At 39.2% G+C, this 18,374-nt stretch overlaps 4 protein-coding genes across 4 annotated transcripts; 1 reads left to right on the top strand and 3 right to left on the bottom strand.

The window, feature by feature from the left end:
• Window positions 1-442: 442 nt before the first annotated feature.
• Window positions 443-1,756, top strand: LOC134248896 (uncharacterized protein F54H12.2-like). The gene has a single exon (XM_062731291.1). It carries the CDS (start codon window positions 443-445, stop codon window positions 1,754-1,756), a length of 1,314 nt encoding a protein of 437 aa, XP_062587275.1.
• Window positions 1,757-5,089: 3,333 nt separating this feature from the next.
• On the bottom strand, window positions 5,090-6,064 carry LOC134248895 (uncharacterized). The gene has a single exon (XM_062731290.1). The coding sequence runs from the start codon at window positions 6,062-6,064 to the stop codon at window positions 5,090-5,092; it is 975 nt and encodes a 324-aa protein (XP_062587274.1).
• A 141-nt stretch (window positions 6,065-6,205) lies between these two features.
• On the bottom strand, window positions 6,206-10,153 carry LOC134248892 (uncharacterized). The gene is made up of 2 exons (XM_062731289.1): window positions 10,135-10,153; window positions 6,206-8,349 (listed from the first exon to the last, which is right to left on the bottom strand). Exons 1-2 carry the CDS (start codon window positions 10,151-10,153, stop codon window positions 6,260-6,262), a joined length of 2,109 nt encoding a protein of 702 aa, XP_062587273.1. The 3' UTR covers window positions 6,206-6,259.
• Window positions 10,154-11,971: 1,818 nt separating this feature from the next.
• Window positions 11,972-16,345, bottom strand: LOC134248852 (uncharacterized). The gene is made up of 3 exons (XM_062731224.1): window positions 13,845-16,345; window positions 13,225-13,290; window positions 11,972-12,843 (listed from the first exon to the last, which is right to left on the bottom strand). The coding sequence occupies exons 1-3, from the start codon at window positions 14,263-14,265 to the stop codon at window positions 12,200-12,202; spliced, it is 1,131 nt and encodes a 376-aa protein (XP_062587208.1). The 5' UTR covers window positions 14,266-16,345; the 3' UTR covers window positions 11,972-12,199.
• Between the last annotated feature and the right edge of the window lie 2,029 nt (window positions 16,346-18,374).

Raw genomic sequence — 18,374 nt, 5'->3', positions numbered from 1 at the left:
CGGAGGGGGGTGAAAACTTCATTCCGTCCATACGACGAAACGCTCAGAGAGGAAGAGGTATCTTAAACCGACGTAAAGCTTACATGATTCCCTTGAAATCTCGCAACCCCGTTTCCAATCACACCATTCATCAGGTGACTCCCGTGGCTGCCGAGCAGGAGAGAGCTCTGTCCGATTTGAAAGAAACCATCCGGAACGACGAGCCTCACATGCCTCTCAAGAAAACAATAAAAAGCAAGAAAACGAAGAAATTGCCCAGTCGCACATCGACTGCCAACGGGAAAGGACGTGTCCAGAAACCAAAGAAAAAACCTCGTAAACCAGCCAAACCCACCAAGAAAAAAAAGTCGACAAAACCGACGAAAAAGAAGTCGACAAAACAGACGAAAAAAAACACCGCCCAGAAAAATTCCCGTCTTCCTAAGAAACCCATCTTTTAATCATGGCATTCCTCAGCGAGATCAACACGTCGGTGGCAGAACCCTCCGAACTGTCTCTCTTTAGCGATTCTCCGAACCAGGTGGCTGTACAAAAAATCTATTTCTCCGAAATACGACCCGTTTCTTCCTTTGACGGCGAAACCGCTCCTCTCGAATTCGCCGTTCCGGGAGGGGGAAACGAATACATCGATTTGAGAAGGAGTCGTCTGTATTCGAAAGCCAAAATCACCAAAGCGGACGGTACGGCCCTCGGGTCCTCTGAAAAAACGGGTATCGTCAACTTACCACTACAGTCCCTCTTCTCTCAGATCGACGTCTACATGAATGGGAAATGCGTCTCTCAGAACGCCAATAATTATCCTTGGAAAGCTTACCTCAAAGTCCTCTTATCTAACGGACCCGCTGCCATCAACTCTCAGTTACAGACCCAGTTGTACTACCCAGACAAGGAAGCCCTGGACGATCCAGATGCCGCCGGGGGACGAAACCAGGGTCTTCGATCGCGCTACGTCTTTACGCAGCTGTCTAAAACATTCGATCTGGAGGGACCCCTGTACGTCGACTGTTTCTACCTCGACAAGTACCTGATCAACGGCGTCGACCTACAACTGAGACTATTTCGTTCCAGAAACGAATTTGTATTGATGAGTAAGGAAGCCTCTCCGAATTACAAAGTGACCATCCTCGATGCGGTCTTTAAGGCATGTAAAATCCGATTAGACAGCGCCGTCTTGTTGAACCACGCCAATGCCATCACCAAATCGCCGGCCCGGTACAACTACCTGAAAACGGACGTCAAGATGTTGTCCATCTCGGACAAGACCAGTGAAGTTTACTGGGACGACGTGTGGAACGGAAGAAGACCTTCCAAGATGTACGTCGCCTTTGTAAAACAATCGTCCGTCAATGGAAGTTACGAGGGCAACCCGTTCAACTTTCAGCACCTAAGCCTGTCCGAAATCGTCGTGACCGTCAACGGAGAACCCACCCCCGTTCGTCCCCTCAAAATGGACTTTGATACCAATCGAAATTACGTCTCCGCTCTCTGTAACCTGTATCAAGCGTCCGACAAATGGTACAAGGATGACGGTCTTTACATCGACCGTGACCAATTTTCCAAAGGCTACGCCATTTACGCTTTTGACCTCGACCCCAACGACTTGGGTGAGGGGTATATAAACCTGGTTCATCAGGGAAACGTCGGAGTATATGCTCGATTCGCTACAGCCACGACAGAAACCGTCAGTGCTATTGCTTTTTGTGAATACCCGGGACTTCTCCTCGTCGATCAAGCCAGAGAGATACGACTACTGTAGAAAAAAAATGGACACGATTCAGTTACTTGATCTTGTTCAAACATTTCCGGGATTGAAATCTCACTTTCGTGGTGTGTTTGCGTCTGATACACTTCCCTCGCGAGTCCGCCAGTTTCCTTCTGCTTTCGTGTGTAACACGGACCCCATCGATAAGAAAGGTTCGCATTGGGTCGCTTACTGGTTCGATAACGCCAACGAATGCGAATTTTACGACAGTTTCGGAAGATTACCGGAAGAGTACGACACCCGCCTGAGAGACTTTATCGATCGCAATGCCCTTCTCTGTCTCTACAACAACGTGCAAGTGCAGTCGGACTCAGCCACCAGCTGCGGACTACACGTCTTGTTTTATCTCTATTGCCGCGCCAAGGGGATCGCCATGTCCAGTGTCATTCGTGAGACCTCGGAGACTGTCGTTCGGGACGTCGTTTTAAAGGGGAAACGCATTGTTTGACATTTATGTGTATGACTGTATATTTTGCATTTTTTTTTTTGTACCTATTGCATTACCATATCATGTATGAATGTTCATGACTCTTTTATTGTTTGGAAATGTAAACATAGGGGGAAAAATCTGAGATTCCGGGAACCTGGGATTCCGGAAATCTAAGGATTCCGGGAACCTGGGATTCCGGAAATCTAAGGATTCCGGAAACCAGGTGTGCGCGCGGCGGCGGCGGCGGCCCCGGAATCCCCTTTTTTCTATAACATTAATCATTCTCTGTATGTCCATGAGGATTGTATTTTTATTATTTGCCATCTTTTGTATCTATATTTACGTGTAACCAATAAAAAACGTAGACCCAATTTTTTTGGTATTTTTTTTATTTTTAATGAGAGGATGGATCTGGTAGGAGCTTAGTGTTCTAGAGACCGTCGAAGAGTCGGTCACGATGAAATTTAAAACTCCCACTTCTTTTGCCGTCATCGGTGGTACCATGTCTGGAAAGACCCATCTGGTCTGGAACATGTTAAAACACGGTTCCGAGCTATTCGACGTCACCCCCAGCAAGATCGTTTACTGTTACCTGGAAGACCAACCCATCGTAAATGACATGCTGTCGACCCTTTCACACTTCTCCACCTATCGAGGTCTCCCCAATCGTGAGGAAATTCAAGAGTGGTGTGTGGATTCACCTCACACCGTCATCGTTTTAGACGATATGATACATTTGGTGACGAAAAGTCCCGACGCCTTACACCTCTTTCAGACGATGGTGTCTCATTCCAACATGACGGCCTTTCTCTTGTCTCAAAATCTTTACCCTCCCGGCGTGTACGCCAAGAGCATTCTGTTAAATTGTCAACACGTCGTCTTGTTTAAGAACGTGAGAGACAATCGTCAGATCATCACTTTCGGGAGTCAGGTGTTTACCGGTCGTTCTAAATTTTGGATGGACGCCTATGCCAAAGCCGTGCGTCGCCCCTACGGTTACATTTTGGTCGATTTGACTAATCATTGCCCCGAAGACAAACGTCTGCGCACCAACATCTTACCGTCAGAAGGGGACACCGTCGTTTATCTTCCTAAATAAATAAGACCAACGACGGTCAGAGTCGTCATTTTCCTCCATCATGTCACCGAGAACCAGTCGTCACGAAGCCTTCCTCAAATTCTTGTACAAAGCAGATGTCGTTCAGAGGAAGCAGCTCGTAAATATGGCTACCGATGAACAGATCGAGGCCTTCAGAGAAATTGCTCTGAACCTGTATGCGGGTCACTTTCCAATTTCCGGTTACTACAAGACAAAACTAAAAGTTTACAAGACTCTCCTTCAGTCCCTCAGTGACCGTGCAGTGGACGACATCGACACTCGTAAATTACTACGGAAACAGTCCCAGGCCATACCCTTGATTCTTAAACCCTATTTCAAAGATGGCAGAGGAATACCTCCTCGTGAAGAAGACGACGTTCGACCGGATGAAACAGAATGAACGGAAAGAGACACAAGACCGGAGTGTTAACACCATAGAAGAGAAAGTTCCCCCACCTACCATAGAAGAGCCCCTGCCCCCGCCCCCCACAGGAAACCTGGAGACTCAAGACGGATCCGGTTTAATGTATTCGGGGACGGGAAAGAGAAAGAGGAATTCCCCTCCGGGCTCACGCCCTCCGAAAAAAAGAAGGACGACCTGGATCAAGTTTTAATTATTTTTTATTGAATGACAATACATTGATGTATATTTGACAAGTGTTACATTTTCTTTGACATTTAAAGCAAATCATTATGTACAAAATAAAAAAAAATCATTGTCAATAAAATGATATGAATCAAAAGAATTGTCTTTTTTTAATCAATATCCGTATGGCAGTGTGGTCAGGTCCGACTGGACGACCCGTTTGGTATATACGGCAGAATATTCCTTCAGTTCTTCTTGCGAATACAGTTCACTGTGAATTTTTTCTCGACGGATCTGGCTGGGGTTGTGGGTGTGGTAAACGCCGAGGTGAGCGTCGTCTCTATTAAACATGGCATCCTTCATACTTTCTAAATTAAGGATCTGCGAATTGGCATAATTTAAGGAAAATCCTTTGACTTTACAGACGCGTTTACCTCTGTGGGTTTGATAGGCGTAGTTTTTAGGGCCATTACACACGAATTCCGTGATCCAGTCTCCCTCCTCAAGTTCGTTAGTGAGTTCACCTAAATAGTCCCCGACGGGAGGTTCCCATTCCCCTTCGTGTGTCATGTAAATCACGGAATCGGTATCCCAGTAGAGTACGCGGGATTGTAATTGATCCAGTAGCTCGTAGAGTTTTAATCGTGCCCAGCAGGTGGTGAAGGACGCTAAGAAAACGTTAGCATGACCCGGTTCACACACTTCCTCCGAGATGCGTTTAGTGGAAAGCATCAGATTCTCGTCGTCCACGATATTAAAGTCGACTATTTGGACGGTGGGGTTAGTCATCTGACAGAAGAGTACATGAGCCTGGCTGTCGTGAATAAATTGAGTTTTGGTCAGATTCATGTGTTGACCGAATTTCCCCCAGAAACTGTTCAGCAACAGTTTTGCTAAACTCCTTAAACCTGCATTGACTTCGATTTTGTTCGGGTCTAGGCGAATGCCTTCCCTTTCTTCGTACAATTCAATGTAACGCTCGAGATCGGTTTCGGTGTGGACCCATGCCGGTCGCCCACTGGCCTCTTGTTTTATTTTAAGAAACATGTTAATGTAGGACGCAAAAAGGCCTCCCGTCTTTGCATTTGAGTCGTATTGCGACGTTTCATTCCAGTGATAGATCTCGTAGATTTTTAAGATTTGGTATCCTTTTCGACGGCTTTCCAGAGTTCTGGTGTGCAATACGTCCCCGTCAGAGCCCTCTGTGTGTCGTTACAGACACAGGGTGTCTGTTGTTGACGTTCGACAGAGGGGAAAGGTTAATTTACCTCCTGTGCGATAACCTAAGACCGGATGAAAGAGACCACGAGGTGGAAGTACTTTGACTTTGGCCAATCCGAAATACGTCGTCAGTTCGGCGAAATCGCGAGTGACGATGTCTGGGTGTCCGACGGGGTAACGACACGTCTTATTGACAAAGGGGTACAGCGATGTAAAGTCGACGTATTTTATTTTTGCATCCCTCATCGCTCGCTTGTAGAGCACACATCCGTTGGTACGTCCACCCATCAGACTGTCCCGAGGGTCCAGACGATCCACCACTTCCAAACTATCGACGAACGACTTGGCATCGACATCTGCAACTAACAGGGCGTCAAACTCGTGTTCCCAGATGGTAACGACTTTGAGTCCCTCCTCTCGGAGACGACGCTCTTTATGTTTCGTCAGTGCAAACAATTCGTCAGCTGTTTGGTCGGAGTTCGGGATCATCACGACGTCTCGGGCCTTGTAACAGACGAAACAGCCGTGGTACAGACAACCATGAAATTCGTAAGCCACGCCACGAGGGTGTTCTGCATTGGGCGGAGTATATCCGTCTACGGAATAGCGGGTACCGGGTACTCGGTATTCCCCACGTCCCGTTAGGGCGTGTTGAATGTCTAACACTCGCCCCGAGGCTTGAGCTTGATGTTTCAGTAACTCCAGCCAGCAGATGGATTTACGACTATAATTAATGCGGGACGGATATCTCTTCGGTGGGGGTCGAGCAATGGGAGACTTGACGAACTCTTCTTTAATGATCTCGACGTTAAGTTGCTTGAGATCGTTCCACGGTACCCACCGATCCTCGTAATTCACAGTCGCTTCCCCGTCCAGTTTCTTAACGTCAAGCCATCGCTCTTGGTCGTCCTCTCTGACCAGGACCCTCCAGTCTTCGGATAAAAACTTCGTCTTATATACGTCCATGCAGAGAGATGCAATGGTACTGGAATTGAACGCGTCAACGCTATGACCTCCGTCTCTACCTGTAGCTTCCAGGAGGAGGTTCTTGAACTTGAGATATGCGCGTCGGAGGATGTCGACGTCGCTCCGGCAGTACTTGAGGATTTCGTTATTTCTCCACTGTCGACTTTAGACTCGTACCATTTGAAGAACTCTTTCCTACCTTCGACAGACATGCCATTGGGACCGTACGTCTCGGCAGGCGGGTAAGGTCCCACGTAATTTCGGTTGGCCTGGCATGTAAAAAAAATGAGGGAAGTATCCCTTGGCCAAAGATTCTAGCTGAAAGGCTTTGGGAAGTTTGGCTAAAGCCATGGGTAGGAAATTAAACGAATCGATGACCCTGATCTGAAGACTGCTGAGGTTAAACATTTGAATTTTACTTCCCCTGTAGATGATGAAAGAGGGACGGATGGACTGTGACAACAGGTATTGTAAGAGGAACTGACCGTCGTACGAGAGATTATGGAACAGGACAGTAAATCCTTTGTGATGTTCGTGAAAGATCCAACTTCCGAGATCGTGTAAATTCTGGAAGACCTGTTCCCGACGTCCACATCGACCGGGACAGGGGGGTGAGACGTACTGTTTGGTCTTCTTGTCCTTCTTCCGACAGGTCGAACATCGATCTCCGCAAATGTCGCACGCGCTATCGGGCGTGAGATCGTCGTTCTCGCATTTCTCACAGGCGGTCTGACACACTGCCAAGACCACGGTGTGTTTAAATTTGCCACAGTGCGATTTACGACAGTGCGGACAGACCCGACAAGAGGGACACGGGTTTCCTTCTGATCGACATTCGGAACAGTCTAAGCGACGTAAAGGTGTGTATCCCCATTCACACTGAACGATCTCGTCTTTTTGCGATGCCTCGATGTCGGCAAAAATGAATCGACGACTGTTCTGGTTTTCTTTGGAGTTGTGACTCCTAGCGTAACACAGATGTTCGGGGTCTACGTATTGCCTGCAAGACTTGCACGTGTAATGCCCACAGCGATGATCTTCGGGTTTTAACTCGTGACGTAAGAAGATCTTATTGCAGGTCGGACATTTGCATCGGAGCTCACAAGGTATGACGCCCCCTTCCAGCGGATTTTTATGTCGAACGAAACAGGACCCAGAGCGACAGGTCTGGTGACAGTCTGGACAAGTTCTCTTCTCTTGTACGCTACAATTGTCAGAAAAACAGACGTTACAATGATTTCGGCATTGATGTCCATACGGTTTCTCGTACGGTTTTAAGCACGAACTGCAGAATCGTGATCGGCAAAAGAAACCTGCCAGCGACGTGATGGGGTGAAAGTGTTCGAATTCCTCCGAGTCGTCGTGAAGTAAGAATATCTTCTTTCGTTCCTCGTCGTAGTTGGGACTGATGTAAGAGAAGGCATTTCCCATCTTAACACTGATGACGTAGATGTTTACACCGAGGAATTCTTCTAAACGAGGAATGTACAGGTAAGTCAGAGGAGCGTCGTCGACGATATTCATCGTTGAACACACTCGTTTTGTCAGTGTGTCCTGCGCTCCGTTATGGTTTTTACACAAATCTTGGTAATACCAGAGCGGACACTGCTGAAAGAAAAGGAGAATTTCTCCGGTCGTGAGAGTCGGATGACGAGCCTTGACTTTTCCAAATTCGTCGTCGTGGGTTTTACAGCTGTTGGCTAAACAGACCAGAGCCGCGCGAACGAGGCACTTATTATCGGTATTACGTATCTTTACGATAGATGTCTTATTTGCGATGGTTTTGGCGATGGAAGACATCTTAACTCCCGTACCACTGCGGGGATATTTAATGGCCCCGATGTCGATTCGACAGGAGGAATCGAAAGGTAAGTCTTGATGACTGTTGAGGACGATCATCAGACTTTCCAACATGGCGTCTGCGTCCATCTCCTCCATTGGGCGACAGGGGACAAACACCGGTAGGTCTAAATGGTCGTTGTAAATGACACCCCTCATGAGGTCTCCCGGCCGGAGATCTTTTTTCACGTGTTGAAGCATATTGTCGAAGGCCTCTTTGAGCAAACCCTTGACTTCGATCATCTTCTTTTTTTCCCGGAAGAGGTGATCCTTAAAGGTCAATTCGTAATTGACGTCTATCGCTCCGGCTTTTTTCAGTTTCTTTTCTTTGACGATTCTGATGTCGAAATCGTCACGACCGGTACCCACTTGATTGGCAAAAAAGTCGAAGGGTTCATCATGCAGTAGTAAAGAATCTCCTTCGTGGAAAGTGGCATCGGTAATCTCTGATTAATCAGCAGAAATAAAGTTCGGGTCCACCAGCAGAGAACTTTCTGTGTGAAATGTACATTCAAGGATGTTTCCAAAGTCCTTTTCGGATGAGTTGAACAGATGATCGATCTCCATGGGTTCGTCTGAGCTTTGTTGGGTGTTGGACCAATCCATGTCCTGGATATCTCGAAACAACTCATATTCCCGAACCACTGGACTAAAACATATCGTATTTGAAATCAAAATATGTACAAGGTAGATCTTTTATTGAAATAAGCTAAAACTCTATTGATTGACATTTGATTTACAACTCAGACATTACGCATAACGTCGTACATTTTACCACATTTTTTTTATAAATAAAATGTATGAAGAGCAGAAAATAACACCCTATCATCAAATTCGATTTGTTTTTTTTTTTAAATTGGATTTTTGTCATAGTATTACACACACAATCATTTCTTTAGCATACTTTCTATTATAAATATTAAATCTCTATAGCTATTGCATTGTGGATAAAAGTAATACACTATATATTACAAATGTTAGTTTAAAATGATTTTAAGAACTAATGTCATTTCTTACGATCAAATTTTATATTGAATTACTAAATTTTCATCATGCTTTACATAACAAAAACACTTGCTTAAAATATTGTTTCCAAAATTACAAATTAAAATGTATTTAAATCAAATACGACATGTCATATCATGTGACATTTTTTACCAAAACGGGTCACCATAGTGTCAATTTTTTTCATTACGTATTTAACTGAATCGACACACCATATTATCGACATTGTATACACTATTTTGGCTTTTTACATAAAGGCAATATATCGTGTTATCGAGTTTTCATAAACAAACAAATTTTTAAACGAAATGGCATACCATACTACTATCGTTGTATAAAAGTAATGAATTTTTACACCAAACTGTGAACCGTACACCGTGTGTTTTGTAAACACCGTTTCGTTTTTTTTGTTTTTGTTTTTTTTTTTTAAAACATGAACTCCTTTGATTTCTGATGAAGACTAAATTATGAAATCTGGTATTGGTGGTGTTTAGTGACTTCAGTAAGGTTGTCCCCTTTCATTGAAAAGCGTAAAATATGTGAAAATCACTCCATGTCGAATATTTATACAAGGTCATTCCAAAATTGATTCACGCACACACATACACAAAATACAGTACATTAAATATAAAGTTTATGTTTGTGAATTCCGTTTTATAGGACAAAATCGTATTTGTTATTTTAAGCAATATTCAGTATTTGTTACCGATAACAATGATCTAGCTGGTCTTATCAACTGTAACTCTTGAACGTAAAAAAGTAACAGTGACCTTATGCAAGTTACCTCCCTTACCCTTACGTGCATTCTTATATTTCTATACTCGGTTTTTTTTTTTTGTTTTTTTTTGTTTTGTTTTGTTTTTTTTTTAATGAAATTTCTTTGATTTCTTTTTCACTTTTTTCCTTTTTTTTTAATCATACAAGACTCATAAATTACCAGTGTATCATAGCTTATTTAGATTCGGAATGCTGTAGCATTAAAAAATAAATCATTACCTTATTGAGTGTGTATTTCCATGATTTCCACGGTTTGATTTTTGTTCGTGGTTTTTTTCATGTTCTGACATGCTGACATAGTCGTTAAACATTAAATGACAAAAGCCACACTGAAACATTTTGATTTTCGGGGGAATTTTCCGACAAATAACGTCCTTATCCTTTGGAGGATTCACCACATACTATATATAAGATACGTCTGTTTGCCCTTTTTCAACATTCAGGTACACCTTCATTGGCTGTTTCCATGTCAACGTGAAAAAACATTCTTTCAGTAGGAAAATTCTTTTGTCAAAACTAGGTTTTCCCCATTTCACTACATGCATTATATGAAATGTGTGCTCATTTAAAAAAAAAAAAGCTTTGCTTAAAATCTTCATAACGTTGATCACCTTTTCTTATTGCATCTAGCCAAGTTTTTTTTTTTTATCTTACTCAGTCATTCTTACACTGATTATATTTTTACAACTCACCATCATTATTTGAGTCTTGGAATCTATATAACCTATATTTTCATTTTTTCATTTGAATGATTAAATCACCTTCTTTTCAATATAACTTTTTCACCCTCCAATCTTCACTTTATACGTCTGAGTTTACAAAGTTTTTCAAGTACTTGTGTACTCAAAATAAAAAGGTTTGTAAATCATATTTCATTTTAAAGCCTCTTACACAAAGATTTTTTTTATTCACCGTAAATCACTTTTAATTTCAAATCATGCTTATAAACATTGGTAACTAAGGCTAAAGTAAAAGAAATTTGATTTCTTTAAAATATGCAAGTTTTATTTAATGTTATGCGGTACAAAAATTAAATTTTGTTATTTTTAATTGTTGCATGAAAAAAAATCAATTTCAAGCTTTATTTTAAGACTTTTTGAATTAAATTATGAATTTAGGAGTTATCCTTCCTGGCCGAGGATCGTATATCCTTAAATCCTTTTTTCCCATCTGTATTTTTTTTGTCTCGTTTAAAGTCCACTATCCTCGTTAAGTGCACTGAAAGATTTCAGTTATATAATGTACTTTAATTATTTCTCGTAGTTCATTTTCCCCCAAAACTCTTACGACTAAGAATAATATTTACGCACGAGATTAGACAAATAGTAACGACTGTCAACTTTATAGAATGACCGTAAATTCTTAGTCTTAAGACGATTTGTGGGAAAAAAAGACTACTGAGAAAAAGTTTTATGCCTTCCGAGAAAAGAAAAAAGTCGGTGTATTTCCAGAAATAATCTTTATCAATTTACATGTAAAGAAAACAAAAAAAAAATAAAAACAAAAAATCCAGCAAACTTCCAATTAGCTCCTCAGGTCTTCCTGTTAAAAAAAAAAAAAAACAACATTAAATTGTATTTCAAACCCAAGTTTTTAATTTCTTATAGAAAAATACGATCTTTAAATTTTAAGTAAATGTGATATTAAATTGAAGCATTTTAAAATTTTAAAAAGAAATTATTTCACAAATACGAATATTTTTTTTTGTTACTTACATTTTATAAAATTGTCCTCTTTTTTTGTTGAGATCTCAGGTCGTACGCCGGACCCCCCGTCGGCGCTGGAAGCTTACTCTTCGTCTGCTTGCCGACGGGGGGTGCGGGTGTCTCATCCATCTCGTATATTTCAGCCCTCATGTCGGTGTTACCCGGCCTTCTAAACTGCATCCCTAGACGGGGGGCCTCTGATCTCCTCTTAACTGGACAACGGCATGTCCACTCCATCTTCCGCTTTAAAAAGCGGAAGAGGAGTGACAGCAGCAGGCCACACACCAGTATAAAACTGGTGATGGCCAGCCCATACGCAGCGTCCACTGAAAAATTTGTAAAATATATATTATTTACAGGGTTTTTTTTTTTTGGATACCTAACGTAATATTAACCAATATTTATAATCGTTTATCTAGAAAAAAAAACTTAAAAAAAAAAAAGAAAGTAAGAAAAATTCTTGTATCAATTTCTTTTATACAATTATAATCGTTTATCTGGAAATAAAAAAAAGTAAGAAGAATCCTTGCATCAATTTCTTTTATACATTTTGATTTCATGCTTTGAAATATTCCTTTAAATTAGAAATCAAAGAGATCAATTGATAAATAAATATACAAATACTCACTTTAAGATTTCTCACATGCAGCATGCAATTGATAAAATCATTTAAAAAAAAAAAAAGATGTTAGTTACATTAATTGACTTAATATATTTTATAAAACATGCTTCTGCTAAATATTGAGAGGAGGTGTGCTTGGAACGAATGTTTTATTAAATACTTAGTGTGAATAAAGAACATTATTTACTACACTGTAGATACGTATTCGTATACTGTTTCTTCATCGCTCTCATTGTCATTCTCATAGTTTGTAATCGTCTCTAAATTTAAATCATGAATAATGTTTTTTTTCCTTTGTTTATATTTTAATATACACACACATGCTAAAATAAATATAGGAATGGCTAGTAATATGTAAAGATATATGAAACGTCCATGCTTAGTACCCCGGGTGTCCTCTGCTGAACTACCCCTGGTCGTCACGCCCTCCGTGGTGCTGATGTCCTCAGTTGTACTCGTGTTAGGGGAACTGGGTGTTGTGTACTTTTCGGTTGTATGGTCATTAAATCTAGTTGAGTGTATGCGGGAACTGTATAATGTTGACTGAAGGGGTAATGATGATATAACAGAAGAGGGTATTATTGTCTTTCTCTGATATGTAGCGGTGTGGGGGGTGAAAGTGGTGATTGAATATGTGTGTGGGCTTGTCGTCAATAATTCCGGGGTAGATGAATGCAATGCAGGGTGGGTCGTCATCTTTTGGTATGCAAATGTCGATGGCGAGGACGAGGGGTTTGATAGGTCGGTTGACGTCGCAGTGTTTGAAGACTGCATGCGAGTTGAAGAGACATAGTAATCTGTAGAAATGGTGTGTTCACGAATGTCAGTATCTAAAGTTAATAAAACAATAATCTGAAAGCATCTCAATTTCTTTTAAAAATAGTTGAGTCACAAAGTTCCAATGCAAAACGTAACACATTTAAAAAAAACGAACAAACCGACTTAACTCATAAAAACATTATTAGATCAACAAATTAAAAAAAAAAGAAAATTAACAAAAAGAAAATCAAGTTAAATATTAGGGGGACGGGGGTATAACAGAGTGGCAACAAAACAAAACTCAATATATCTGTAGAAATTCTCCTCTAAATAATGGATTTGTTTTACTTATTTTTTTTTTTTCAAATTAAATTCATAAACAAGGAATATCGCATTTGATTTATCATTTTTCAGAATTTCTACAGATCAGTGCACAACACGAATGAACTCACGTTCTTCCACATCAAAACTCGTCCCCGATCGGGCCGATGATGGCAGCGTCGCCGATGATGACATTTCTATACAAATACAGACAAAAAAATATTCCACTAATTATATTTTTTCTTTTACCTTGGTAATAAATAAAAATATTTTACTCCTTTCTTCATACCTCCGCAAATGGTCTTTGCACGGCCCAGTTCAAAAATAGTCCTCGGCCCATGCTGAAGACAAAGCGCGAATACAATTAATTGGCAGTAGGCGGAGTTTTCTCACGTTTTCAATTTTGTTTGATCATCAATTTTAATGAGGCACAGTACAGGTAGCTGTATCAAATTACGCTTTGTCATCATTTCACCCAAGTAACGGCGCAGATAGAAAACTATGTCACGTTCACCTTTTTTCTTTCTTTTTTTTTTTGGATACGTCCCCCCTTTTATTCTCATAAATTGTAAGGTAGTCAATTACAGAGTTTTTAAGAAATTTTATAAGTATACGTGAGTTATAAATACATATTCGATAAATATATATTTTTTTAACACTTAAATGATAGAGTACATCTCAATATCTGAAACGATTCATTCATTAAAAAAAAAAAATTTAAAAAGAAAAAATCCCCAATCCACTTAGTTACCTGTACAGGTAAATTTCTCGTCCGAGTCCAACATGAGGATAGTCTTGACTCCGTCCTGACAGAATTTCTTGAAGTTCTCTATTGGACAATTTCCTTTAATCCTGAGTTCTTCAATGGGGAACCATAACTGGATTTTCTCTATCCAACAGTTCACCTGTACCACTCTACCTGAATACACACAGGCCTCCTCCCCAGGACACTCGACAAATTCACCCAAATAATATATGCATTCCTGAGAAAGATCACACCCATAGACGAAAGAAGTGGTCATCAACCATAAAATAATACGTAATGCCATTTTTTTTTTCGATGCAAAATCAGAAGAAATAATTTTTTTTTTAGATGAATACAACCGCTTATACAAAATTGGAAATGTGTAATAACTGGAAAGTATTTTATTAAAATGGGACATAAAGTACATTTAAACAATGATTACCTACTAACATAGTTAACATGTCTTCTTAATTGATTCATTATCACCCGTATCAGAAAAGTTTTATTTATTGTCTTTATCTATTGTTGTCTGGGGTGTTCCCGCATTCTCCTATTAATTTTACTCAATCTGACTCGGGAGTTCTTTCGACTACACGGGGAGGGGTCCTGTATGACACAGTTTTACCATATTAGGTCATCTTTAACAATTTGACATTTTTCCTTTAAAAATGAAGAAAAGAAAAACCGGTTTTTTTTTGGTTGTTAAGATACCCTTTCCAATCAAAATTCAGTAATAATAATTAACACTGACTCTTCACCGTATACAAAAGAGGAAAAAACGCGCTAATCTTCACTCCTTCTTTTTGGACCCCCTTGTCTTTGACCATGGAACGGTACTTCATGATTTTCATTCTTTTTTTTTTTTTTTTTTTGAGTCTGAAAAAAAAAATCGTAACTTCTTTTCAGAGATATTTATTTCTTCTTTTTTTTTTTTTAAGCCGATGCATATGCGATGATGTCAAAGACATCATCGAAAAACTAACTTGTATATGTGAGCAGGTTGGAAGCCTGCCCTGCCCGTGAGTATTTTTATTCCTTCCTGGAGTTATGATTCTTTGGATGTTATTCTTAAGCATCAGGTATGTCCAATATTAATTTTTTTTTCAATTATAGCATGGATATCTATTCCAACAAACGAAGGGGCCCAATGACGAGGTATTTCCCATAATTTTACTTTTTTTTTCTCTACTTCTACTTGAAAAGATTTCCTTCTTTTTTTTTTTTCACTTAGTTCATCATAAATAATTCTTATCAAAGGTATTATGATCAGATAAAATTAATATACAATATTTTTTTTTTCACATTCAAGATTAATGATTATATTTAAAAATCATACATTTTTTTCATTGACATTTGTTAATGTTACCATAAAAAGATCATCTTTCAATTTTTCATTTTTATCTCATTTTTCAGTACGCCTACTGAGTAAGTTTATTTTACAGAAAATTTTTCGAGAGATCATAATCAATAAATATGAAATTATACCTTTTCTTTAATTAATATTCAATTTATGTATTCGACACATTTTTATTTCTGTTAAAATAGAGAACCAAGTAGACGTAGAACAGCAACCGCTGGAGAGTTAGTATTTTTTTTTTGTCATGATTTTAAACAAATTTCCACTTCTTCATAATAAAGGCAATAGTGTATACTCTTTCATTTGCAAATTGTGTATCCTTTGCTTTTCTTTATAGCGAGACCCCTCAGCGCCCCGCGGCAGCATTGGGGTTAGTATATTTTTTCTAAAAGGATTTTGATCAAACTTCATCCTCTAAATTGTTAGTAAAAATGTTTTAACTATTCTCCCCCTTTTATTTTCTTCTACACAGATGTCCACCCAATGCCCCCAGGCGAAGAAATATGTTAGTATAGTTATTGCAATGATTAGTCTTAAAATACAAAAAATATTGTATACACTTCTTTTACATCATTATTAAAACATTGATTTTTTTTTTTTTACAGGCCTGTCATAGATATCATCACAATTAGTGATGAGTAAGTGATTTATTTATTTTTTTTCCCCAAATCACACCTGAGTTTTTCCTCCTTTAATATATATTAAATATATATATATAATATATATATATTTATTTATTTATACTGAACTCTTATTATTCCAGGAGTGGAAATGGCGCGGAGACCGCGGAGACCGAAAGGTACTCCCTTTTAGGGAGTACCTTTGACATGTTAAACATGTCTACCTTCAACTTAAGGTAATTGAAAATATCCTTCTACCCATTTTACTTATTTTTATTTTAAAAGAGAGATTTTCACACAATCGTTTTAAGATAAAACATATATAAGTCTTGACAATTGTTTTTTTTTTTAGTCCCGAGGATAAGGACGAGGACGAAAAGGAAAAAGAAGAAAAGAAGAAGAACTAGGAAAAAGAAAAAAAAAACATCGTAAATAGTTTTAAAATATAATATACGGTCATTAAATTATTATCGTATAAAAAATTCTTCTTTGGACTTAGATTATTCTTTTTCAACTTTTTCGGGGGGTAGCGATAAGGGGAATACAAGTTCACTGTGAAATATTAATAAATCTTACATCGAATTTTTTTTTTATTTCTTTTCAGATAAAAAACAGTGCGGAGTTACAGTATGCAATGTTTAACTGGAAACTATTTGTTTTTTCATTAAAAAATAAGAATGTTTTTGGAATTGTTTCTGTCATTTTTTTGGAGAAGGGACTGCAAGGATAGACAAATAGAGAAAAACACCTGATCTGAAATCATTTAATTGTATACACGCATGCTTGGATTTATTTACTACAAGTTCACTATTCGTATGCTTGATTGGATCCATTTATTCCGATTTTTACCTGTATCCTACAGGTAATGAACTTTTTCGAGAAGCATTGACTCTTACAGTTGTCAGTTTTAACTTTTTTATGTATTATGTATCGAAGTAAGGAATTGATATTAAAAAAAAACAAAAAAACTCTCACATTATTTGTAAACGGAAGAGACGATATATTCCTTTTTTTGTAAAAAAGTAAAACCGTCCCTGTTTAAAAGTCAACGCTTCTCAAATGAGTTCATTATTTAAATACCCTCATTTGACTCTTGTGTATACTAGATGTCACATAGTTGAATGAACAAATTTACTACGATCTCCACTATACAGGTCATATTTAAATCTCCACGGCGTCCTCTTTTTTAACTTCTCGTATCCATATTGATATTCTTTATTCACTGTATAACTGGATTCCGTGTCTCATTGTTACTTGTATCAATGCGTAAAAGGAGAATAAAAAACCCATAAAGGGGTACCAACGAAATCCCTGATGGAAAATCCCCAGTTAGGGATCCGTGAACAACCCTTTGTGAACATATCGTTTGGTCTCATTGACGTCACTGGGTTTTTCCCACTCTCCATTGTTCCCTTTTTTCTATACCTCATTGTTCCCTTGTACTCTCCCCTTTCTAGGTCAAGGCTACACCATTGTCCAAGGGCACTCGACCATAAGTCGGTCAAGGTCATCTGGGTCTCCATTGTCCCCTCCATTGTTCTCCCATTGTTCTCCCCATTGTTCTCTTACACAATACCCCCATTGTATACTCCCCTCAGGTGTCGGTATTACTACTTGTCCGTCCGTAAACTTTTTACATCTTCGACTTCTTCCCAAGAACCACTGGGCCAATTTTGACCAAACTTGGTACAAAGCATCCTTGGGTAAAGGGGAATTTAAATTGTTAAAATGAAGGGACATATCCCCTCGCAAGGGGAGATAATCAAGAAAAGACAAAAATAGTGTGGGGTCATTAAAAAATCTTCTTCTCAAGAACCACTGGGCCAGTAAAGCTGAAACTTATGTGGAAGCATCCTGGGGTAATGTAGGTTCTAAATTGTTCAAATCATAACCCCCAGGGATTGGACGGGGCCACAATGGGGAATCAAAGTTTTACATAGAAATATATAGGAAAAATCTTTGAAAATCTTCTTCTGAAGAACCACTGTGCCAGAAAAGCTGAAACTTATGTGGAAACATCCTAGGGTAGTGTAGATTCTAAATTGTTCAAATCAAAACCCCCGGGGATTGGGCGGGGCCACAATGGGGAATCAAAGTTTTACATAGAAATATATAGGAAACATCTTTGAAAATCTTCTTCTCAAGAACCACTGTGCCAGAAAAGCTGAAACTTATGTGGAAACATCCTAGGGTAGTGTAGATTCTAAATTATTCAAATAATGACCCCCGGGGGTTGGGCGGGGCCACAATGAGGAATCAAAGTTTTACATAGAAATATATAGGAAACATCTTTGAAAATCTTCTTCTCAAGAACCACTGTGCCAGAAAAGATGAAAATTATGTGGAAGCATCCTGTGATAGTGAAGATTTTAAATTATACAAATCATGACCCCCGGGGATTGGGCGGGGCCACAATTGGGAATCAAAGTTTTACATAGAAATATATAGGAAAAATCTTCGAAAATCTTCTTCTTAATAGCAACTGGGCCAGAAAAGCTGAAACTTATATGGAAGCATCCTGGGGTAGTGTAGATTTCAAATTGTCTAAATTATGATCAG

Source organism: Saccostrea cucullata, unplaced genomic scaffold (genome assembly GCF_032062105.1).
Source record: "Saccostrea cucullata isolate Sc308-1 unplaced genomic scaffold, CSIRO_AGI_Scuc_v1 ctg62, whole genome shotgun sequence".
NCBI lineage: Eukaryota > Metazoa > Mollusca > Bivalvia > Ostreida > Ostreidae > Saccostrea > Saccostrea cuccullata.
This window is presented reverse-complemented; position numbering and strand designations above follow the sequence as displayed.